The sequence below is a fragment of the Cyprinus carpio genome, chromosome A2 (assembly GCF_018340385.1).
Source record: "Cyprinus carpio isolate SPL01 chromosome A2, ASM1834038v1, whole genome shotgun sequence".
Classification (NCBI taxonomy): domain Eukaryota; kingdom Metazoa; phylum Chordata; class Actinopteri; order Cypriniformes; family Cyprinidae; genus Cyprinus; species Cyprinus carpio.
The window spans coordinates 5,127,235-5,153,224 of NC_056573.1; the positions used below are offsets into that span (position 1 = coordinate 5,127,235).

Consider the following 25,990-nt stretch of genomic DNA (forward strand, 5'->3'; position numbering starts at 1 on the left):
TTTGATTGTTTTATTGTTAGATCATGTTAGCTCATGTTAAATAACATTTTAATAGACAAAACTTGTTATTAAATTAGATTAATATAGACGTATTTTTCTAATTCTAATGAATATAGAATATATATTCTAATAATAATGAATATTAATATAGTTCATCATAAAATAGACTAAATAATAAAATGTATGTTGTATTGGGAAAAAACAAACAAACAAACAAACAAACACAACAACAAAATGACAATATCCGAGCAAAGAAAATGCCATTGTGATCATTTGAACATGTTTTCATTATTTAGTAAGACTGCAAAACGTAACCACACAGTTTTTACGTGGAAAATGACGTAGAGACTTTGCCTCGGGAGGTATATGAGCCGAATCATGATCATTTTACAGTGAAATAAATTCTATTGAAGTAATCAAGTAAGGGTTAAATGGAGGTGACGTCATGCGAGAGTCAAGCAGCCAATCAAATTCAGCGTGTTGGGCACGTCATTTATCAGAAGCTCATCATCGGTTTCCTCGGAAGCGAATCTCGTCCAGATGATCATTCGACGGTAAAATTAGTTTACATGATTTGTATCTTTTATAAGTTCATTCGATGTAGCTGTTAGAATCCAGACACACTAATGGCAGTCAGAAACAGGAGAGAATTGTGTTAGTCGTGAATCTTCATCAAACTTTCAGTTTCTATTTAACTAACTTACCTGTAAAAACCCCAGGTGTTCGTAGAGAACAGTCTGTACTGTTTTTCGAAGTGGGAAATGTTGTTCTATACCAAATGTATGTATTTATTTTACTATACATAGGAAAAGGTTGGAATGGAATATTGCCGTGACCTCATTAGTAAAGTGTTAAAAAAGGTGTAGTCATGGCCTCAGTGAAATTACAGGGGCTCGAGATACATTTTTACCTGCCAGAGACACACCAGATCATTCATCTCTCAGGAAGCTTCACAGCAGAGGAGCTGTGTGTTGAAGCGGCCAAGAAGTTGGGTAAGTTTTTCAACTGTTCCTCAAAATAAAGATTGTAACCATCACAGACTCAATAATGTCTCAATACTTCAGGTATATCTCCACTGTGTAGCAGTTTGTTCGCTCTTTATGATGAATTTATCAAGATCTGGTATCCACCCAATCACTCGTTCACTATTGACGAGACTACAAGTTTGAAGCTTTACTATCGCATGAGGTATTCCTGTACTTTCTCTTTTCTCTTTTAGTTTTTCTTCCCTGTTTTGTGTGAGATATTTTAAAAGATGTTACATATTTATGTTATTATCTCATACGTGGGATAGATTCTATTTCACAAACTGGCATGGGAGCAGTAGGAAATCTCTTCCAGTGTTCAGACACACTCTCAAGCGAGAAACGGGGTCTGCAGGCACCGCTGTTTTGGATGTAGCTTCACTAACGTACCTCTACGCACAGGTACAGTGACAAAAACATTGCCTTGCTTTTAAAGGGGTCATCGGATGCTACATGCACTTCTACAAGTTGTTTGAACTGAAATGTGTGTTGGCAGTGTGTGTACACAACCACCCTATAATGATAAAAATCCACCCAGTGTTGTTTTTTTATCTCGTTAAATCATTTCCCTTTTCTCAAGTTGAGACGATCTCAGATGCCTGTCTGTGTGACATCACACAGACAGGCCCCTCCCACGATTGTTTGATTGACAGTAGTGTTTCAGGACAGACTGGATTGGGGTCTTCAGTCGCCATTATTTCACCGCCGGAGCAGATGTAGACAATGTCTCAGATTGAGGTGTTCTGTTGTTGTATGTAATAATGAACATAGCAGTCATCATTTACTCCTGACATCTGAGCTGCTGAAGACGCAGTGGATTAAGTATGTTTCTGTCGAGAATGCGGCCCCGATCTACCTAAATGCGTCTATGTTTGCACAAATCATTCGTGATACAGCTTCACCAACAGAAGAAGTGAGTATAAGGTTTTTTTAAATGAATCTTTGCAAATCGTCTTTCCTAATAATGTGCTAATTAGCAAGTTTCACAATGAATGCGGCTAAAGTAAACAGTCCCTCAGAGAGCGGCTCAGAAGAGAGGGGTGGGGTCAGCAGAGCTCATTAACATTTAAGAGGAAAATGCTACAGAATGGCTTTGAATAGAGCTGTTTTTGACAGGGTAAAAACTGTGTTGTTTTACACTACGCTTGAGAAATTTTAACCAAACTATGTTACAGACTTTTCATTAAGACCCTAAAGAATCATATCAAGTTGTGCATCTGATGACACCTTTAAAGGACGTGCTGTTGGATGTGGTTGCTGATTTTGATGTGTGTTTTTGTGTTTTGCAGAGTCAGTGTGACTTTCATAGTGGTCTGGCACCACTGCGTAGCGCACATGATGAGAAGGACATCCAGCAGATAGAAAATGAGTGTTTGGGTATGGCGGTGATGGCCATCTCCCATGATGCCATTGAAAAAAAACGTCCTCTCTGTGAATTTGAGTAAGAGCATTTATTTTTATTTTTATTTGCTTTGTATTTTATGGCACTTTTTTAGTTTTTACTGACTGAGACTTTTGTACTGAACCAACTGTATTTTCTATCCCCTTACCCTAACCCTACATCTAAACCTACCCATCACAGAAAACTTTCTACGTTTTTAGATTTTCAAAACAAAACAAAACAAATTATATTAATAGCCCTTATTGTGATATACATGACCATGTAGACTCATTGAAGTCAGTGTAGTATTTGGTCAGTATTGTTGTAAATGTTTATCCCTAATGACAGAATAATTTTGATTTCTGATCACGTTTTACATAATGATTCATTATTGGTGCCTTGTCAGTGAGATGGAATTTACAGTAAGGTTGAATTTTTGCTTTCATTCAACTCAGATTTCACCCCAGTGTGATCTGAGAAACAAATCCACCAATATTGAGTAATTATATAACTATTAAAGTCCCTGTAATTTTCACTGTTTCACTTTAACTTCGTCAGGTACAAGAATTACATCCCCAAGGCCCTGTACAAGTCCATACGTCACAGGAACGTTCTCACACGTCTGCGCATCTCCAACGTCTTTAAAGTGTTCCTTGAGGAATTCACCAAGAACACTGTGCAAGGCACCGAGATCAATACCCATGACCTGAAGGTCAAATATATGTCCACTTTAGAAACACTAACAAAACACTTTGGCCAGGAGATGTTTGAACCCTCCTGTCTCATCATACATGAGAATGAGCAAATGATCAAAGACTCCTGCAGTGAAGCTGGTGTTCATTACAAGATCCTGGTGTCTGGCACCTCTGGAATTCATTGGTGTAAAGACCCCTCAGAGGTAAGAAGGCTGTAGTGCAAATAATATCCATATACAAACAGTGTGGGATGAGTTACACTGCCGTTCAAAAGTTTGGGGTCAGTAAGATCTTTTACTGTTTATGAAAGAGATCTCTTATTTTCACCAATGCTGCATTTATTTGATCAAAAACACAGTAAAAACAGTAATATTGTGTGCAAGATTTAAAGGAAGTTTTCTATTTTATATATATGTATATACACAGTACACACACATATTGTGTAAACAAAAACTTTTATTTTGGATGCGATTAATTGTTTGACAGCACTAATATATACAGGTGCTGGTCATATAATAAGAATATCATCAAAAAGATGATTAATTTCACTAATTCCATTCAAAAAGTGAAACTTGTATATTAATTCATTACACACAGACTGATATATTGCAAATGTGTATATTTCTTTTAATTTTGATGATTATAACTGACAACTAAGGGAAATCCCAAATTCGGTATCTCAGAAAATTAGAATATTGTGAAAAGGTTCAATATTGAAGACACCTGGTGCCACACTCTAATCAGCTAATTAACTCAAAACACCTGCAAAGCCTTTAAATGGTCTCTCAGTCTAGTTCTGTAGGCTACACAATCATGGGGAAGACTGCTGACTTGACAGTTGTTCAAAAGACGACCATTGACACCTTGCACAAGGAGGGCAAGACACAAAAGGTCATTGCAAAAGAGGCTGGCTGTTCACAGAGCTCTGTGTCCAAGCACATTTATAGAGAGGTGAAGGGAAGGTAAAGATCCACATCTTTTCCACATCTTGAAAAAAGTGTACAAGCAATAGGGATAACCGCACCCTGGAGAGGATTGTGAAACAAAACCCATTCAAAAATGTGGGGGAGATTCACAAAGAGTGGACTGCAGCTGGAGTCACTGCTTCAAGAACCACTACACACAGGCGTATGCAAGACATGGGTTTCAGCTTCGCATTCCTTGTGTCAAGCCACTCTTGAACAACAGACAGCGTCAGAATCATCTCGCTTCAAAAAGGACTGGACTACTGCTGAGTGGTCCAAAGTTTTGCATTTCCTTTGGAAATCAGGGTCCCAGAGTCTGGAGGAAGAGAGGAGAGGCACACAATCCAAGTTGCTTGAGGTCCAGTGTAAAGTTTCCACAGTCAGTGATGGTTTGGGGTGTCATGTCATCTGCTGGTGTTGGTCCACTGTGTTTTCTGAGGTCCAGGATCAACACAGCCGTATACCAGGAAGTTTTAGAGCACTTCATGCTTCCTGCTGCTGACCAACTTTATGGAGATGCAGATTTCATTTTCCAACAGTACTTGGCACCTGCACACAGTGCCAAAGCTACCAGTTCCTGGTTTAAGGACCATGGTATCCCTGTTCTTAATTGGCCAGCAAACTCACCTGACCTTAACCCCATAGAAAATCTATGGTGTATTGTGAAGAGGAAGATGCGATATGCCAGACCCAACAATGCAGAAGAGCTGAAAGCCACTATCAGAGCAACCTGGGCTCTCATAACACCTGAGCAGTGCCACAGACTGATCGACTGCATGCCACACCGCATTGCTGCAGTAATTCAGGCAAAAGGAGCCCCAACTAAGTATTGAGTGCTGTACATGCTCATACTTTTCATGTTTATACTTTTTCAGTTGTCCAAAATTTCTAAATAACCTTTCTTTGTGTTGGTCTTAAGTAATATTCTAATTTTCTGAGATACTGAATTTGGGATTTTCCTTAGTTGTCAGTTATAATCATCAAAATGAAAAGAAAAAAAACATTTGAAATATATCAGTCTGTGTGTAATGAATGAATATAATATACAAGTTTCACTTTTTGAATGGAATTAGTGAAATAAACTTTTTGATGATATTCTAATTATATGACCAGCACCTGTGTGTGTGTGTGTGTGTATATATATATTATTGCTGGAGGAGCAAAGGACAGACACGGTGCGTGTGGCATCAGGCCTCAGAGAGGCTTTTATTTAACAGAAAATAAACAATGTGAAAATAAACAATGTCCAATGCGGGGAATAAAGTGTCCAAAGGGGATCTGGTGTCCTTGTTGTGCCAGGGAATGTGTCAAGGAGGGGCAGTGTTCCGGAAGGAAGCGGAGTCCGGTGGCAATTTCAAAGAAATTCACAAATGTATTAATTATAAGAAATAAAAAGCTATAAAGCTTAAATTACATTTGAGACCAAAAAATTTCTTAACTGTAAGAGTAAAGAAACAAACTATGTGCTTGTTTGAAAGGAAGGTTGGGAATTAACTACTTTCTGTAATTTTTATTGCTGCTCTCACATCACATGACACGAACCCGATGACTCAGAAGGTGAACTAATCATTTCTGCTTCCTGTACAGAACTTCGGATGTTGTGCATGTGTGGTCAACAAGAAATTAACAAATCCCTTGCTGAGACAACTCATCTTTCTGAGTCATATTAAAGATTCATTCAAATTGAAAGAATCATTCAAGAACATCCCATCACTATCCCACAATCCTGTGCGTTCCATTCTGAAACAGTCGAGCTAAGAATTAAAGATGGTGTCTGAAATTTGCGTTTGGTGGACAGTTTGTGTGTAAATGTATGTTCCTGATAGTAATTAAATATTAGCTTAGTTATCACCAAATCTCTATCTATTTTGTTGTAGATCAGGGGTCTTCAAACTCGGTCCTGGAGGGCCAGTGTTCTGCAGAGTTTAGCTCCAACCCTAATTAAACACACCTGAATCAATTAATTAAGGTCTTACTAGGCATGCTAGAAACTTCCAGGCAGGTGTGTTGATGCAAGTTGGAGCTAAACTCTGACTGAGTTTGAAGACCCCTGTTTTAGATAATTAAAAGGTTACACTGCGTTATCAGAAGCCTGTCAGAAATCAGTTTCATGAGGTGCCCTAGTGCACAAATGCTGCCTTCAGAGTCATTGCCTGATAAGGCAGTGAGACATCAAGTCAGCAGCCTAAGCTTTTAGATGCAGCCAACGACTCATTCATTTATTTAATTTTTTCAAACAGCTGATTGGCTCTCTATATGAAAAGGCCATTGAATCATTTGTTCTTCCGGTTGGTTCAAAACACAGATTAATTCGGAAACGAATCACCGCTATGTTACTAGGAGATGCACAACTGTTCTGCAGTGGCTTGATAAGTAATATTTTCGTTGGCAAAATTGAGCAAAAACAAACAATATTTTGTTTAAAATGTAACACAATATTAACTTCATATTTAATGAACTGTTGTATAAAATCACATTTGCACTCGTGCTATTTGGGACAAAAACAGCACTCGTGTGATGTCATATGATATGAATATGAGACAAAAACTCATACAGGGGTATTTTTGCCCCAATATCTTGAATTTTAGGGGCACATAACTGCATTTATGGACTATATAGTTGTTGCCCTGCATCATGTTTGTCAACAGTCAACTGTATGAAATGTAAGATGATGTACAGGTCTGGGGCAGGTGTGTTAACTGTGTAAAAATATTTTAATTGTGTTATTTTCCATAACTAATTAATTAAATTAACAAGTTAAATTGACAGCCCTAATATAAAACGAAAGATATAACACCAACACATGTCAAGAAAATAAAAATAAAAAAACAGAATCACTAATTTGGAAAAAAAAATTACCAGTCTGAGATGATTTGAGCTTTGTGACATGGTGCATTATCCTGCTGGAAGTAACCAAAAGATGATGGGTACGCTGTAGTCATAAAGGGATGGACATGGTCAGCAACAATACTCAGGTATGCTGTGGTGTTTAAACGATGCTCAATTGGTACTAAGGTGCCCAAAGTGTGCCGAGAAAATATCCCCCACACCATTACACCACCACCACCAGCCTGAACTGTTGAGACAAGGCAGGAAGGATCCATGCTTTCATGTTCTTTACGCCAAATTCTGACCCTACCATCTGAATGTCGCAGCAGAAATCGAGACTTATCAGACCAGGCTATTGTTCAATTTTGATGAGCCTGTGTGAATTGTAGCCTCTGTTTCCTGTTCTTAGCTGACAGGAGCAGCACCCGGTGTGATCTTCTGCGGCTGTAGCCCATCTGCTTCAGGGTTCGATGTGTTGTGAGTTCAGAGATGGTATTCTGCATACCTCGGTTGTAACAAGTGGTTATTTGAGTTACTGTTGCCTTTCTATCATCTCTAACCAGTCTGTCCATTCTCCTCTGACCTCTGACATCAACAAGGCATTTTTTTTTAGTCGTATTTTGCTCACTGGATATTTTCTCTTTTTCGGACCATTCTGTGTAAACCCTAGAGATGGTTGTGCGTGAAAATCCCAGTAGATCAGCAGTTGCAATCACAAAATATCAGGGAGTCAGATTTATTTGATTGTGCAGTGGGACAGGACTAATGACAGATCATTGCAGGGTAAGTAGTGTAGCCCATCAGTGCTACCCGCTAAGTGCTACCTCTGGTAGTCTGTCCGTTTATCAGTCATATACATCTTCAGATAAGGTTTTTTTTTTACTTATTAAAAGGTACAGAAAGCCACACAGCAACTTTTCGGCACTGCACCAAGCAAAAATCAAACAAAATCTTCACAAAACGTAAAGATCAAGCGCCTAACAAGATCTCCGCGCGTTAATTCGAATTGTTAGTTTTCCCCCACGGCATAAACGGTTATGACGTTTTTGTGGGCGTTCCCACCAATGCCGAACAAGTCACTATGCCCCAAATTTAACAAGTTTGATAAGTCTTGTCCTGAACACACCTACATGCCCGTATTCGATTATAGTCATAGCGCCACCTGCTGGCAAAAGGATGTGACATGTTTAACACTGTTATGGACTTCTAGCCACATAATAAAAAGCATCAACAAGTGTTAAATAGGCTGGCAACATTCTAGAAGCATGCTAAAACATGCTAGCAGCACTTAGCTAAGTGTTAAAGCATGCTATTAATGCAGTGAAACAGAACATTACTGTAACTCGTGCATACAATATCCAATCTACCTCAAACTTCACGTTTGATTAGAGTCCTGGCCTGAAGATATCTACATGCTCATATTTGGTTATAGTTAAAGCGCCACTTACTGGCAACAGGAAGTGACATGTTTTACACTGTTGGCAACACAGTAAAATTTGCCATTGTGTGCTAAACATGCTAGCAAAACTTACTAAGTGCTAAAGCATGCTATTAATACAATGAAACAGGAAGTTGTTGTAACTCATGCATACAATGCTCAATCTGCCCCAAACTTCACACGTTTTATAAGAGTCCTGGCCTGAACACATCTACAGGCCAATATTCAATTATAATTATAACGCCACCTGCTGGCAACAGGAAATGATTTGTTTTAAACTAACTTAAACATGCAATGTCCGCTCTCTCCCAAACGTCACATGTTTGGTAAGGGTCCTGGCCTGAAGACATCTACATGCCAATATTCAGTTATAATCTTAGCACCACCTGTTGGCAGCAGGAAATGTGGCACAGATATTTACCAATTTATAAGCATATGGCCCAACATTCGATGTTCTCCTGTGGCCACTGGGTGGCGGTGAGCCTGGGTGCGAGGGCCCTTTCATCGCTGCTTGCAGCTTTGATGTTTTAGTTGTTTAAGTTCATCACGTTAAATAAAAATGAGAAATGTCATGTAGCTGGAAAAAAATAAATGTAAGTTTTTTTTTTTTTTTTTTTCTTTTTTTTTTTATTACTTCAGTTAACATTTTTTAAGTTTTAGTTTAAGATTTTAGTTTTAAACTTTTTATAACCCTGGTGCTGCTTAATATATATATATATATATATATATATATATATATATATATATATATATATATATATATATATATTTTTTTTTTTTTTTTTTTTTTACTGAAACCTTTTTCAGTATTCTTTGATGGATAAAAAGTTTAAAAGAACAGCATTTATTTGAAATATCTTTAGTTACATTGAAATGCCTTTATAGTCACTTTTGATCAATTAAATGCGTCCTTGCTGTATAAAATTATTAAAAACAAACAAACAAACTTGACCCCAAACTTCTGATCGGTAATGTACATGCTGAAGTTTCACACTTCAGTTTAGAGTTTTTTCGTTGTTGTTGTTTCAATATTTCTATTGGTTTCTAATCAACAGTTTTTTTCTTATGTCATGCATTTATATTTTAAGGCCAGTTCAGATCCGTGGACCAATCAGGAGAGCCGAAAATCAAAGAGAGACAGTAAGAAACTGAGTAAAGCAGCATATGATGCAGGAGAGGACACATGGACACTCTTTTCAGACTTTAATGGGATAACGCATCTTCTCATCAAATACTCCGTGGTTACTATCCACAAACAGGACAACAAAAACATGGTGAGGCTCACCGTGTAGATTTGTGATCGATTTTGGTTCATTCATGGAAAATCAGAACTTCAGAAACCCTGTTTTATTTTTGTGATCTTCTTTAGGAGCTGAAGCTGGCATCCCACGAGGAAGCACTGTCCTTTGCCAGTCTTGTAGATGGATACTTTAGGCTCACAGTAGATGCGCATCATTTCCTCTGCAGGGATGTGGCTCCCATCTCATTGGAAAAGAATCTACGAGAGGGCTGCCATGGTCCAATCAAGTAAGTACATGCACTCATCATGCTTAAATGAATAGTTCATCCAGAAATGAAAATGAGCTCATATCGAATTTGGAGTACGCTGTATATATTATTTATACACTACTGTTCAAAGGTTTAGACTGGGTAAGTAAAAGTTTAGAATTGTCTTTAATAAAATGCATTTAAGTGACAGGAAAGTCATGTATTATGTTAACAAAGGTTTCTATTTCAAATCAATGCTGTTTTTGAACTTTCTATTCATCAAATAATCCTGAAAAAAATGTGTCATGGTTTCCACAAAAATATTAACCAGCACAACTGTTTTGAACATTTATAATAATCAGAAATGTTTCTTGAGCAGCAAATCAGCATATTAGAATGATTTCTTAAGTATCAAATGACACTGGATACAGAAGTATTGATGCTGAAAATTCAGCTTTACATCACAGGAATAAATTACTTAAAAAAAAAAAAAAAATAGAAAACAATTATTTTAAACTAATAATATTTCACAATATTACTGTATTTACTGTATAAATGCAGCCTTGGTGAGAATAAAAGACGTCTTTCAAAAACTCTTCAGTGGTGTAATAGTTCAATTTTACTTCATCTCTTAATTCATCTCTAACATTCTATTGACCTAATTCATTTGTTCATCATGTTTTTCAGCATCTAAAACTGTCTAATATACAATCATCAAATGACAGAGAAGAATGTCTTTGGACAGCTGATGTAAAAGTATTTCTTTTGTACCCCTCAGTACCGAATATGCCATTCATAAACTCAAGCAGGAAGGTTACGAGGAGGGCATGTACCTGCTGCGTTGGAGCACTCATGACTTCGATCATGTTCTCCTGACTGTCATATGCAATGAGGTACATGCATTATTACTGTATATGCTGCTGATGGACAGAGAGCTTGGTAAAAGTTCAGTATGTCAAAAGGAACAGACGGTTTATGAAAATATGTTTGCGTAATTAAGATATAGCTAAATATAGAACTAAATCTTTTTATTCTAGAGGGATTGTCATGGCAGCATCAGCAAAACCTTCAAGAACTTCCAGATTGAGGCGAGCGCACAGGGCTTTCTCCTGTCTGGGACAGTTATTATGAAGCCCACTCTGAGAGAGCTGACGGACCACCTGTGCGGCCAGTGTCTCACAACAGACCACATCAGCTTAAGACTTGAGCGTGGCTGTCCACCCCAACCGAAAGGTACTGGAGCTTCCCACCCATAGTGAAAGTTCAAATATAGATAGCTAGCGGTTTATAAACTGTGCCTTCTTAATGAAATAATTGAATTCTAGTTTCAAACTGTACTAGATTTTTATATTTATTCTAAAAAGCATGCAGTGGCATGATTACGTACACTATGTAGGGAACAACAGGGAAAAACTTAATCCTGTAGAAAACACTAGTGTAGTCTAACTAATTGGCATGCAAAGTTATGATAGTTAAGATGTTTTATTTGTAATTTCCACTTTATGTTAGATTATAATGTACTAAATTCATCCTTGTCTTAAAAGATGGCAGAAACATGAATAATCTTTCATTCACTGCTTCACAGAGCAATCCAACCTTGTCATGATAACCAGGAAAGATTCAGCATTGCCACCCTCTCTCTCTAATAATCTGGTCTTCCCTAGGATCCTCAGAAATGACATTACCCAGGTTGGACATCTAAAAACTGTTTGCTTATATGCATGATGTGAATAAAGTCAAATCTGTTTAATAGAATACAAGCAAAAATAGAAAAGTTATTTCCTGGTGATCCAACCTAAAAGTCAGGTTATTAGCCTGGTTAATAAAAGACTGGTTATTAGCTGATAAAACAGCCATTATGTTGCACTTCTAAAATCTAAGTAGTAGTTTATGTCTTGTATCCCAAAAAATAACTATCAGCAACAGAACTTTGACCAGGTCTAACCAGCTACTGTTTTCAAATATTTTTTTAATAATATTTTTTATGGAAGTTGATGTATTACGATTAGAGAAAATTGCAAGAAAAAAAGGTAAGAATTATGAGACATAAACTCAGAATATAATCACAGTCCTGAGAAAAAAAAAGTCAGAATTCTGAAGAAAAGTTTGAATTGTATATATATTAAAAACTCACAATCTGGAGAAAATTATTCTGTGGCGAACTGAGTGACGTGATCACAGAATTCAGAGAAAAAAAGTTGAAATTGTGAAATGTAAACTTGCAATTGCAATTATATTTTACATTTATATCTCTTGATTCTAGCATAACAAATAATAATAAGCGAATAAGAAGGTCTGAATTGTGGGATATAAACAAGTCAGTTCAGATCCGTGGGCCAGACCAATAAAAAAAGTCAGAACACCTTTATAACAGGATAGATTTCCTCAAAAATAATTCACTGTTTCCAATGAAAATGTTTTAGGCATAAATCTAGCCAATTTTAATGAGATTAATGTTAAATTAATGTAGAATTTATTCTTCAAAATAAGATTTGTTGGATTATTAAAGGGATAGTTCACCCAAACATGAAAATTACCCCATGATTTACTCACCCTCAATCCATCCGTGTGTAAATTACTTTCTTCTTTCAAGCGAATAAAATGTTATATTAAAAAATGTCCTGGCTCTTCCAAGCTTCAAAAATGGCAGGGAATGGTGGTTGAGATTTTGAAGCAAAATAAAGTGCATCCTTTCATCATAAAAAGTGCTCCATACGGCATTCCAGCGGATGATGTAGGCATATCATTAGCTCCGTTGAGAAGTCACGAACGGGGAAGCTCAGAGGAGAGAGCAAAACAAAACACCGGTCACGAATTAGAAGTACAACACAGGGATTTGTAAAGAAAAATGTTGAAAGATTTTGATTTAAGCCAAGAGGAGACTGGTTTTCATTTGCTGTAAACAAAACTTGTTTCTTGTGAGATTAGCATATTCTCACCGGCGCTTACGCTACGCCTTCATCCCATGTCATCTGCTGGAACGCCACTCTCTCGTGAACGCACATATGACGGATGATGGATGGATGCACTTTATTTTGCTTCAAAATCTTGACCACCATTTACTGCCATTATAAAGCTTGAAAGAGCCAGGGCATTTCTTTTATACAACTCTGATTATATTCATCTGAAAGAAGAAAGTCATATACACCAAGGATGGTTTGAGGGTGAGTAAAGCATGGGGTAATTTTCATTTTTGGGTGAACTATCTCTCAGTTTATCTGGTTTAAAGGATGTTTAGGTGTTTTAACTAAAAAACAACAAATATACTGCTTAAGAAAATGTTTTGCAGTTTTGAAGCTGGTTAGATCAATTATTGTGTTCTACAAACCCGATTCCAAAAAAGTTGGGACACTGTACAAATTTTGAATAAAAACAGAATGCAATGATGTGGAAGTTTCAAATGTCAATATTTTATTCAGAATACAACATAGATGACATATCAAATGTTTAAATTGAGAAAATTTATAATTTTAAGGGAAAAATAAGGTGATTTTAAATTTCATGGAATCAACACATCTCAAAAAAGTTGGGACAAGGCCCTGTTTACCACTGTGTGGCATCCCCTCTTCTTTTTATAACAGTCTGCAAACGTCTGGGGACTGAGGAGACAAGTTGCTCAAGTTTAGGAATAGGAATGTTGTCACATTCTTGTCTAATACAGGCTTCTAGTTGCTCAACTGTCTTAGGTCTTCATTGTCGCATCTTCCTCTTTATGATGCGCCAAATGATTTCTATGGATGAAAGATCTGGACTGCAGGCTGGCCATTTCAGTACCCGGATCCTCCTTCTACGCAGCCATGATGTTGTAATTGATGCAGTATGTGGTCTGGCATTGTCATGTTGGAAAATGCAAGGTCTTCCCTGAAAGAGACGACGCCTGGATGGGAGCATATGTTGTTCTGGAACTTGGATATACCTTTCAGCATTGATGGTGCCTTTCCAGATGTGTAAGCTGCCCATGCCACACGCACTCATGCAACCCCATACCATCAGAGATGCAGGCTTCAGGACTGAACGCTGATAACAACTTGGGTTGTCCTTGTCCTCTTTAGTCCGGATGACATATGTGATGCAGTGTTGTCTAAGGGCCCGAAGATCACGGTCATCCAGTATGGTTTTCCGGCCTTGACCCTTACGCACAGAGATTGTTCCAGATTCTCTGAATCTTTGGATGATATTATGCACTGTAGATGATGATAACTTTAAACTCTTTGCAATTTTTCTCTGAGAAACTCCTTTCTGATATTGCTCCACTATTTTTCACCGCAGCATTGGGGGAATTGGTGATCCTCTGCCCATTTTGACTTCTGAGAGACACTGCCACTCTGAGAGGCTCTTTTTATACACAATCATGTTGCCAATTGACCTAATAAGTTGCAAAATGGTCCTCCAGCTGTTCCTTATATGTACATTTAACTTTTCCGGCCTCTTATTGCTATCTGTCCCAACTTTTTTTGAAATGTGTAGCTCTCATGAAATCCAAAATGAGCCAATATTTGTCATGACATTTCAAAATGTCTCACTTTCAACATTTGATACAGTATGTTATCTATATTCTATTGTTAATAAAATATACGTTTATGAGATTTGTATATTATTCCATTCCTTTTTTACTCACAGTTTGTACAGTGTCCCAACTTTTTTGGAATCAGGTTTGTAGTTTAAGTTTGATATTCCTGCATGGATATAAATATATACAGTGTATATAGATTTATATATATATATATATATATATATATATATATATATATATATATATATATATATATATATATATATTATATATATATATATATATATATATAGATATATATATATATATATAGATTTATATATATATATATATATATATATATATATATATACTATATATATATATATATATATATATATAATACAATTAAAATTGATCGGGACCCTAGAAATGGAAAGCAATGTTTTGAAACTGTTCTTTATAAAACAGGAGAAACACTTGGGCCAAGGCACCCGCACAAACATCTATGCTGGCAAGCTGAATATGAGAAATGAGGATGATGAGGGTTTGTCAGGTCATGAGGTGGTGGATGTGGTTCTGAAGGTGCTGGCAGCAGGAAATTACATTTCCGTAAGTGGCACCCCATCTTATGACACATAAATAACTCTCCTGGTAATTGCTTTCACAAATCCTGCTCTGCTGTTCTTAGGCCTTCCTGGACACAGTCAGTGTAATGCAGCAGATATCACATAAACACATGGTTCTGATGTATGGTATATGTATGCACAGCATGGATGGTAAGTGTACCCACTCCACCAGATAAAAATGCAACAGTACTTAAAAGTAAAGGAATTAAAGCAGGGATCTCTAACCCTGCTCCTGGAGAGCTACCACCCTGCAGACTTCAGTTCCAACGCTGCTCCAACAGGACAGTAGCTCTCCAGGAGCAGGGTTGGAGACCCCTGAATTAAAGGATGTAAAGGAGTTAAAGTTAAAGGAATAGTTGACCTGTGACTGCAGATGATCTCATGTCTCATTGCTGTTGTTCTGTCAGTCATTATGGTGGAGGACTTTGTTCAGCACGGCCCTCTGGATCTGTTCATGAGAAATCATCGCTCTGAACTCACGCCCTCCTGGAAGTTCCAAGTTGCAGAGCAGCTTTCCAGTGTCCTCAGGGAGTTTGGACAATATTTAAGTTTGAACTTGACTTTGTTTCACCCTTGTTTACATTTTTTGAAATATTTAAGACTTATGGGTCAGTGATTTTATGACTCTATACATTAAAATGTAACATTTCACAAGATGTTTGCACCTTAAATACTATTTAAGGTGCAAACATCTTAAATATTCATAGAACATAGAGTTTAAAGAACACATTTTAGGTCTGAATCAGTGTTATTTTAGTATTATTTAATAATATTGTTGTATTTATTAATATTTTGAATAAGCTTTTATTTTTATGTATTCAGTTCTTTGTTGTATTTTTAGTTTTTGTATTTTTTGTGATTTTTGTCATTTGTATTCATTTTTTGGAATATTTCTGTTTAACTTTCATTTATTATATTATTATTATTATTATTATTATTATTATTATTATTCAGTTTTAGTTTTAACATTTAAGATGTACAAATATTAAGCATCTTAAATATTTTATAAAGTGTCAAACATATTTTTCAGGTAAAGTTTTAGTGACAGTTTTAATAAAACATTTTTAATAACAAAGAAACAATAATGCAAGATTATGCCAAACTGAATTTCAGCCTTTTAAAGACACTGGACAGTTACACAACCTAGATATTTTACTTAAAGTTAAGCTGAAAGTATCAAAATCAATTTTGTTTTAATTCAGAAGCCTGTTCATCATAGAACAAGTGTATTCAAATCATTGTATAAATTACATTTTAATGTATTTTTCAAATACTGAAGAATAGATTCAGACCAAAAAAATGTTTACTGTAATTTTTCATGTTATTCATGTATCACAACAATAACATGACAGCTATAAATTATACTTTTTCCAGGGGATAATTTTTATATCTTGCGTTACTCAAGAAAAGACAAGATTCAGAACTCTCTAATGGGATGTTTGAGACAGAAAAATAGGACTTTGCCTTATTTTCTTTCTTTCTTTCTTTCAGGAGGATAAGAAGCTTGTCCATGGGTATGTCTGCGCTAAAAATGTCCTGTTGAAGCTGGACGGTTTGAAAGGACAAGGTGGTCCTTTCATTAAACTGAGTGATCCTGGACTGTCAATCTCTGTGCTCAGCCAAGCGGGTAACACACGCTCATAACATTCATCCAGAGCCTTTGAAAACCCTTACACCATACAAGTTTGCAGTGACTATTTAATAACATCTATTTAACATTTAATCGAATATATTAACAAATGAATAGTACAATTATTTAACCCTCATAATGCATTGAAAATCTGTATGCTATTGTCGCATTTCAGGTCCATTTGGACCCAAAGAATGGAGATTTTATAAAACTTTAAATTTTAATTTACACATGAAAAAACTATGATTTATACTGTAAACTATAGTGAAATTAAAACTATTCAATATTCTACTCAATATTCATGAGAAATCATTGTATGAAATTGTACTGGTAATTACCAGTATTAACCCAATAAGAATTAATGTAATTTAAATAAATTACTTTGAATTTATAACTCATGATTGCTCAAAAACAATTATGAACTTACATATTTATTTCTAAGAAAACAACATCAAAACAACAAATAGTACTCTAAAATGTTTTTAAACACAAATTCATTTTAAATAAATTTCATTTTAATAAAAAGTGAGCAATTTTTCATGCTGTAATAGTTTGTCAATAGCCTTACATATTCATATGAATCAACAGTTTAGTCCCAAAAGTGTGTAAGACTTGGGGAAAAGGTTAAATATAATTTATTTTAAGTTTTTTGACACTAATATAACTTCATAGATCATTTTACAGAAAACATTTACGACACCTAGTGGTACTCCATATATATGTGTAACATTTTATCTCTTAAAAAATCTGAAATTTTTTTTTTTTATTTATTTATCTCTTTCAGCTCAAGACAGACCCAAATGCATTATAAGGGTTAAATAATAATCAGTATAATGGATTATAACTTTATTAAATGACATTTTCAATCCATTTTGCACTACTAACACTCCTGATTGTTCGTGTGCTCAGAGTGTATTGATAGGATCCCCTGGATCGCCCCGGAGTGTGTTAAAAACCCCAAAGCACTGAGCATCGCAGCAGACAAGTGGGGGTTTGGGACCACGCTATGGGAGATCAGCTACAATGGCGAGGTGCCCCTGCGTGATAAGAAACTCTTAGAGGTGCTTGACTCTTCTGATGCATCTCTACATTTATACTTAACCAAAGCAGCAGTTGTTTTTTTATTTGGAATTATTGTCCTTTGTTTCTGACTATAACCGTTTTAATCTTACATCTGTGTGTGCATGAACAGAAAGAGCGATTCTACGAGGTGTGCGGTACTCTGGTCACTCCCAGCATCAGTAAACTGGCTGATTTGATCTCACAGTGCATGAACTATGACCCAAAGAAGAGACCGTTCTTCAGAGCCATAGCGAGAGAGCTGGATGAGAAGGGTATCTATCACGTAATATCATACTATCACTAACACTAACAGTCTTTACCTCTTCTTTAGGCATAGATTTTTAAAAAAGAAATAAACTTTTTGTCATCAAGGATGTCAAAAAACATCTTGGGTTATGCATGTAACCCTGGATCCTCGAGTAGGGAACGAGACACTGTGTCTTCTAGTGGACACTATGGGGAATGCCTCAGCGATGTCTGAAGCCGTGATTCCAACACGACGATGAAGTTGGCCTCTTTGTCATGTTTGAATCACAGCTTCAGACACTGGTCACGCTGAGGCATTTCCCATAGTGTCCACTAGAGCAGGGGTTTTCAAACTGTGGATCGCAGAATGGAACAAGGTGGGTCGCACAAAGTCACTTGGCTGCAGCTAAATTTGCGTTTCAATGACACACACACTCACACAGTTCAGTCTAGGGCTGCACGATATAGCCTTCCAACATTAATTACGAATTGCATTATCCTTAGTGTGATTTTCGAATTGCAATTAATAGGGATGCACGATAAATATCGGCATCTCGTCAGTAAAGCCGGTTTTGTAATCAGTGGTAAATCTCTACACGTGCATGCTTTCACGTGGAGCAGCATTTACTACACAGAGCCGTTGTTCACTGACAAGCTGCGCAAAACATGCATAAAATATGATCGTGGTTTTGTGCAGCTTGTCAGTGAACAACACGCATGAGTTGTAATAACAGTGAGGGTCCCAGAGCAACGTCATTATTAAAGGGTTCAATCGGTCCGCATTATTAATGAGAAAAAAACTCGCTCACTTGCGCTGTATTCTGTATGCACTGTATTCTGCATGAGATTGCATACACCAGAAGATTCAAATGCTACGAAAATGGTTTTAGGTAGGCTATGTTCATTCACTTCTATTGTCTGTATTCTGCACTGTTTTCGTTCGGGAAACGGTCTGTAAAAAGCATTTCACATGTATGGGGTAAGCAGGGCACAAACGCAGGGTTAATTGTAACACTACAAGATTTAAACATTTCCACAACAAAATTTCGCAATATTTCTTTGAAGTATCATCTCTATATACAGAAAAAATGTGCCAAAGTTAAAAAATCTTTTGAAGATATTGCTAAACTTTTATTTAACCATTGCACAAGTAAATTTCTGACTGAAGTAAATTTGTCATTTCTGTACTCTAAAATAAAATGTTTAATTATCTCAAATATTTTGGTGGGTTGTGAAATAGATTATACTAGTCTAGGTGGGTCGTGGAATGGAAAAGTTTGGGAACCCCTGCACTAGAGGACACACTACGAGTTCCCATTCGAAGGGGAAAATATTTTGATTTAAAAAATATCATGACAGTTAAGCACATTTACAACCCTCATTTAAAAATCTCATTCTTATTACTCGAATTTAAAAAAATATATATTTAAATCATAAAATACAATTTGAAGTATACTTCATGGTAGTATTTGTATACATTACGGAATTTATTGTATTTTTTATCTACAGACCTTCAACTTTCAGAGACAGTTCCTCCACAGGAGACTGATCCTACAGATTTCAAGAGCAGGTTTCTCAAGAAAATACGAAAACTGGGAGAGGTACTGGATTTTTTTTTTTTTTTGAGGTTTATGTCATATACTGTTACTTTTTCCATCAAGTCAAATAAAGGAGCATGTGTATGATTCCTACTGGATACTGTATTTGGAAATGTTTTTATAGAATTCATAGAACCTGGATTTTAGTTTCCAATCAGTGTTATTCTAGTATTATTTATATAATATTATAGTATTTATTTATATTTAGAATGAGCTTTTATATAGTTTTTATTTTAGTTTTAATAATTTCTTTAATGTCCATTTGCCATTTGTATTTCTATATATCTTTAATCTAATACATTATTATATTTATTGTGGTTTAAATTAAGTAATTTTAGTACTTTAAGTTATTTTATTTCACTTATTTGCCAAGGCATTATTTAATTTTAGTTTTTTAAGGTTTTTTTTAATCTCATATTTCATTTTTGGTTTATTTCAGATTTATTTAAATTAACAAAAATAATTTTTAATTGATTTTTATTTTAGTTTTATTTGACGATAACAACGCTACTGATTAGCAGTAACCCCAGTACAACAAAACCAATTTAAAGAAATTGTATATTATAGATTTTATCGAAAATTCAATAGGAATATAGTAGGGGTGTAACGGCACACAAACTTGACGGTTCGGTACTGTTTCGGTACAGCAGGGGAAAAACTTTTCTTTTCTTTTTTTTAAACAGTGGCTTACTGAACAAATTGCTCTTTTTTTGTATCTTTTGCAGGGGAAAAACTTTTCTTTATATTTTTTTATGCTCTAAACTATAGTGAGCCCTTTAACCATAGGCCTACTATAAGGTTACAATTAACAACACAGCCCAAACTTAAATTTAATAGCTATTTATTTTTTAAATATAACAAGCAACACTCAACTTAAAAAAATGTATGCAGTCATGTAAATTGCACATAATGTAGTTTTTCTAAATTAACTAAATTATAAAAATTCTATTTGTTGTTGAAATATATTCATTTACACAGTGCCTCTCATAACTCGTTTCATAACAGATTTATTTAAACATTAAATAATTAAGACCTCACTAACAGGTAAAGTAAAATATAATGAGTTTATAGTCTAATATTTCACGAAATGCTCTTCTCTAGACTTCAGAACAGTGTATTTGTTTGATACACATGCGTACCTAACCGAAAGACCTGTACCGAAAACTTTCGGTATGAATACGTGTACCGTTACACCCCTAGAATATAGTAAAAATTCCATTAGAATTAATGATTCTGGAAATCTGGACAAGTTAAACCAATCTCGCACTCGATTCATTCACAATCGGATCCCCACATTCCCTCTCATCCCTAAATCCCATAATCTTCTTGGATTAACTTGTCCTTGATTCATTACCTGTTTGTATTGTTCTTTATCAATCTTGTCCAGGGTAACTTTGGGATGGTGGAACTGTGTCTGTATGATCCTAAGGGAGATCAGACAGGTGAGCTGGTGGCCGTCAAATCTCTAAAAACAGAAAATGAGAGCAGCAACCTGAGGAGAGAGATCAGCACCATCAGAAACCTTTACCATGAAAACATTGTCAAATACAAAGGCATCTGCAATGATGAAGGCAAGTCATGAGCACACCTACACACACACAGAGCCCTGTTTACACACAGCATTCACATTGGTTTCTAATCTCGATGACTACATACCTTAGTTACAAACAAATATATACCTTGTTTATATATACCTACTGTATTATTGCTTGGGGTGAATGTGTCATTCAGGAGGAGCGAACATCAAACTCATTATGGAGTATTTGCCTGCTGGCAGTCTCAAAGAATACCTGCCCCGTAACAAACCCAACATCGATCTGAAGAGACTGCTGCTTTTTGCTCTTCAGATATGTCAGGTAATATAGCCAATACAACATATGACTATAGATAGCTTTTCCCATGAGTTAAGGTTTCAGGTTTTTTTTGTTTTTTTACACTAAAGCTTTCACATGCCACTTTTTTATATTTTGTATCCAATGCAGCTACATACAGATATTTTTATTTGTGACTTAAGTGTCCAAATACTTTTTTAGGCTGCACAAAAGTAGTGATCACTATGAATAACTGCCATCTTTTAATAGAAATTGTGTTTGTCAGGGTATGGAGTACCTGGGATCTCAGAACTACATCCACAGGGATCTGGCAGCAAGAAACATCTTAGTGGAGAATGAATCACTTGTGAAGATCGGGGACTTTGGTCTGACTAAGAGCATCAAAGATGATAAGGAATATTACAAAGTGACTGAAGAACAGGACAGTCCTGTGTACTGGTAAAGCAGCACTCATCCCTGCTTATAAATCTTTGAATATTTGAATCACTATGTAAATCACTGTTGTGTGATTGTGAGTGTGTTGCTTTTAAATGTGTTGAATATTTCTGTTAAAGACGAATGATTTGTACATCTGAAAAGCTATTACCTTCTCCCTTTTAATACAAACACCATGATGACCTTGAAAATGCAACAAATTATGTTTTATGAATGTTGTCGGTGTTGATTGCAGCAGAAAGGAAACCAGATCCATGTGAAGCAGTCTTTATTCAGAAGCTAACATAAAACTCCAGAACAGGGACGAAACATCCAACTTAACACAACATACGACTAACAATAAACTGAAAGAACCACAGGGCTTAAACAGACGGGACAAACAAAGGGAGAACCTAACTAAAACACACCTGAACTGAGGAACTTAATCGAATCAGTAGCCATAGAAATAAACAGGGAGAGAACGGAGGAGAACTGACTTAATTAACAGAGTAGGAGATTAACAAAGAACCTCAAACCTAAACAGAATAAAAACAAACTCTAAACCAGAACTAACAAACCAAAACTGACAAATATAGTACTTTTTTTTTAACTTAAGTTTATAAAGCTGATATATATATATATATATATATATATATATATATATATATATATATATATATATATATATATGTATATGTGTATATATATATATATATATATATATATATATCTATATATATTATATATATATATATATATATATATATATATATATATATATGTGTGTGTGTGTGTGTGTGTGTGTGTATATATATATATATAATGTGTGTGTGTGTGTATATATATATAATGTATTTTTTTTTTTTTTTTTTTTTTTTTATTTATTAATATATATTCATGTATTTATAAAGAACATTTCTACACTTTGGGGTCAGAAAGATAAATTTTGAAGGTAATATTTTTATTCAGCGACGATGTATTAAATTGATTATAAGTGACACTAAAGACATTTATAATTTTACAAAAGATTTCTATAAATGGAGTTAAAATAAATAATAAATGCAGTTCATTTAATCTTCTGTTCTGTTCATCAGAAAATCCTTAAATGTATCATGGTTTTCCACAGAAGTATTAAGCAGTGTTTTCAAAATTGGTAATAAGAAGTACTTCTTGGGCATCAAATCAGCATGTTAGAATGATTTCTGAAGGATCATGTGACCTTGAAGACTGGAGATTAAAAAATCAGCTTTGCATCACAGGAATAAATAAATAGAGGGAAATAGAAAACTGTTATTTTAAACTATTACTGACCACAAAGTTTTCAATCTTTATTTTTGTTTTAGTTTTTGTTGTTGTTATACTGCAGACACTACCTTTCACTAATTGTTTGTAAAAAAAAAACAAAAAAAAACAATTTGTAAAAAAGCATGTGTTCAGCATGTGTTTTTATGTTTGTATGTCCATAGTTGCGATGTATATTTGAATAGACGTCCACTGAAGGTCCTGCTAAACATGGGTCATGTCATCTCTCTGTGTAGGTATGCTCCAGAATGTCTGATTAATCGGAAGTTCTATAAGGCATCTGATGTTTGGTCATTTGGGGTCACTCTTTATGAAATCATGTCCTACTGTGACCGTGAGAACAGCCCTCCACAGGTGAGCGTTACAAAGCTCATGCTAACTTATTTGAATACATCAGGTATTATAATAACAGTGACTCATTTGCTAATTCCCGTTCTTATACGTTTCTCTGGTAGGTATTCCTGAAGTCGATTGGCCGGTCTCATGGGCAGATGACCATGGCCAGGCTGGTAGATGCTCTTGAGAAAGGCTGGAGGATGCCGCGTCCAGATTTATGCCCTGAAATGGTGAGATTTTTGACCTCTGAGAAACAGCCTCCCTGATATCATTTTTATATCATATTATTTTATGGGCAGTTTCTTCAAAAGATGTGTGTCTGTGGCTGCAGGTGTACACTCAGATCCGCAGGTGCTGGAGTCACGCCCCAGAAAACAGAGTGGACTTCAAGAGCCTAATCAAAGAGTTTGAGTGTCTCCTCACTAGAGAAAACATCTAGCTTCCATTCGTCAGATCAGATGCACCTACAGAATTCAGATGCATTTTGTATTTGTATGTATCTTTCTCATTATACTTAGAAAATGATGCATATTAATTTCTCTTCAAATCTTTGCCAGTTAATCATCTACCTCCAAAAACATTTGAAGGGTTAGTTCACCCAAAAATTTTAATAAGGCTGCGTTTTACTCACCCCCCGAGGCATCCTAGGTGTATACAGTATGTCTTTCTTCTTTCAGACGAATCCAGTCTTAGTTATATTAAAAAGTGTCTTAGATCTTTTAAGCTCTCTCATTGCAGTCATGTGTTTTTGGAAGAAAAATATCCATATTTAAAATGTAATAATCACTTGAATCTAGCTTGCGCTCACTGTTGTAAACGGAAGCAGTTCCGGGGGAATTACGTATGAGGTCAGCTTTGCGCACGCACCGGTGAGTCTCGTGAAAAAAGAAGGAAAGAAGAAAGTCATATACACCTAGGATGCCTCGGGGGTGAGTAGAACGAAGCCTAAATTTCATTTTTGGGTGAACTAACCCTTTAACACACCGCTTAGCTCTCAACAAGTATCAAGTATTAAAAAGGTTCATTTAAAAAAAGCTGAAGCCATATCAAATTTACAGCAAGATTTACTAACAGCTTACACCAGTGCAAACCCTCTTCGGGCATTAAAAAACTACTGTCATAAAAAGGCATGGGCGCAGTCATTAGGCTTGTTTGAGATGCATCGGCACTGCGCGGAACGATCGGAGTGTGATTAGAGAGCAGACGACACTTTAAGCTTTTAAATCACTCTCACCGTACTCTGATGTCACAGGCCAATCAGTCTGCACAGCGCTCATGCATCTAAAACAAGCCTATTTTGCAGCTGTCTTTATTGCATATGCATTTGTAGGAGTTTCCCTTTTAAATGCAAAATTTATGGTAGAAGAGTATTGAAAAGAATCACGCAATGTGATATACTAAAGTTTGAGCTAGCTAGTTAACTGTGGCATTATTTGTATTGTGGCATTATCTAAAGCTCAAAAAAGCATGTCTTAACCCATTTTGCGCTTGACATGACACTATAGTTGCTAATTTGCTCTGCTCTAGGTACATTGCATTGTCATTATGGAAATTATCTAGTTGTGTTTGTTTTTTTTTGTTTTTTATTTTTTAGTTGTTAGTGGATAGAGCTTTGAATTTTTATTTCTTGCTTTTATGGGATTGCAATTTAATGCTAATTTGCCTTAATTGATTAGTAAATCTGGCCCATAATATATACAAATAGATGAATTGTTTTAATGAAAGGAAAAACACAGAAGTGCCTTAATATCAGAGGAGACATATTTGTTAGGAGTGTAATAGTACATGTATTCGTCCCGAACGGTAATGGCACTGATGTCACAGTTCGGTTCATGCAGTCAGACTACAAAAACAGTCAGCGACCCTTCTGAAAGCTAAAATGACAAATGGGACACCCTACAGTCTTGTTTATATGAATGTATGAATGGGTTTATATGAATGTATCTCTAAGAGGAACTGACTGTCTTGTTTCGATGGCATTTTCTTTAAATCTTACCTCCATAATACATATTAAAGTAGTGTTTGTAAGCGCAGGTAACCGAGGAAACTCCATATCGCTGCTGTTCCATAGACGCCACCTGCTGTCATAGAATAAATTAGCATTTTCATTCAGTCCATCTGATGTTGTTTTGTGCATCTTATGTAGCATAATTTCACAAATCTAAAGTCAGACTATTCTGTTTTTGTTTGAAATTATACAATCTAATTCAAAGTCAAAAACAACTGCTCATGCTACATGTGTGTAGCACTACTGTCTGTTCAAAATAAATGAAAAAATGAATTTCCTGTTGATCGAACCGTGACTCAGAATCCGAGGTACGTACCGAACTGTGACTTCGGTGTACTGTTACACCGGTACTATTTGTTGTATTTTACTGGAGAATCTATAGCTGCTTTTCCACTGTCGGACTGAAACGGTAAGAAACCAGTTTCCACTTCAGCTCTGTTTGGCACGGCATGATTAGGAACCGTTCTCAGCCCGAAACCATGCAGGCAGAATGTGTGTAGAGTGTTTGTCGCCACTCAGGATTGGTCAGTTGTTTGTTGTCTAGCCATTCGTTTCTCTCTACAGCTGGCCAAGTGTGCTATTTGAGTGAAGCAAACAGAAATATCTGGTCATCCTTTTTA

General features: G+C 35.8%; 1 protein-coding gene across 1 annotated transcript; it reads left to right on the forward strand.

Annotated features, from left to right (window-relative positions):
* Positions 1 to 448: 448 nt before the first annotated feature.
* Positions 449 to 24,939, forward strand: LOC109072445 (tyrosine-protein kinase JAK1-like). Its single transcript, XM_042770315.1, has 24 exons — positions 449 to 554; positions 807 to 992; positions 1,065 to 1,188; positions 1,295 to 1,427; positions 2,315 to 2,466; positions 2,965 to 3,304; positions 9,422 to 9,607; positions 9,703 to 9,860; positions 10,600 to 10,714; positions 10,859 to 11,054; positions 11,407 to 11,510; positions 14,785 to 14,925; positions 15,005 to 15,092; positions 15,350 to 15,470; positions 16,427 to 16,569; positions 17,482 to 17,633; positions 17,765 to 17,906; positions 19,390 to 19,481; positions 20,866 to 21,049; positions 21,210 to 21,334; positions 21,576 to 21,748; positions 23,263 to 23,380; positions 23,482 to 23,592; positions 23,694 to 24,939. Exons 2-24 carry the CDS (start codon positions 869 to 871, stop codon positions 23,799 to 23,801), a joined length of 3,330 nt encoding a protein of 1,109 aa, XP_042626249.1. The 5' UTR covers positions 449 to 554; positions 807 to 868; the 3' UTR covers positions 23,802 to 24,939.
* The last annotated feature ends 1,051 nt before the right edge of the window (positions 24,940 to 25,990 follow it).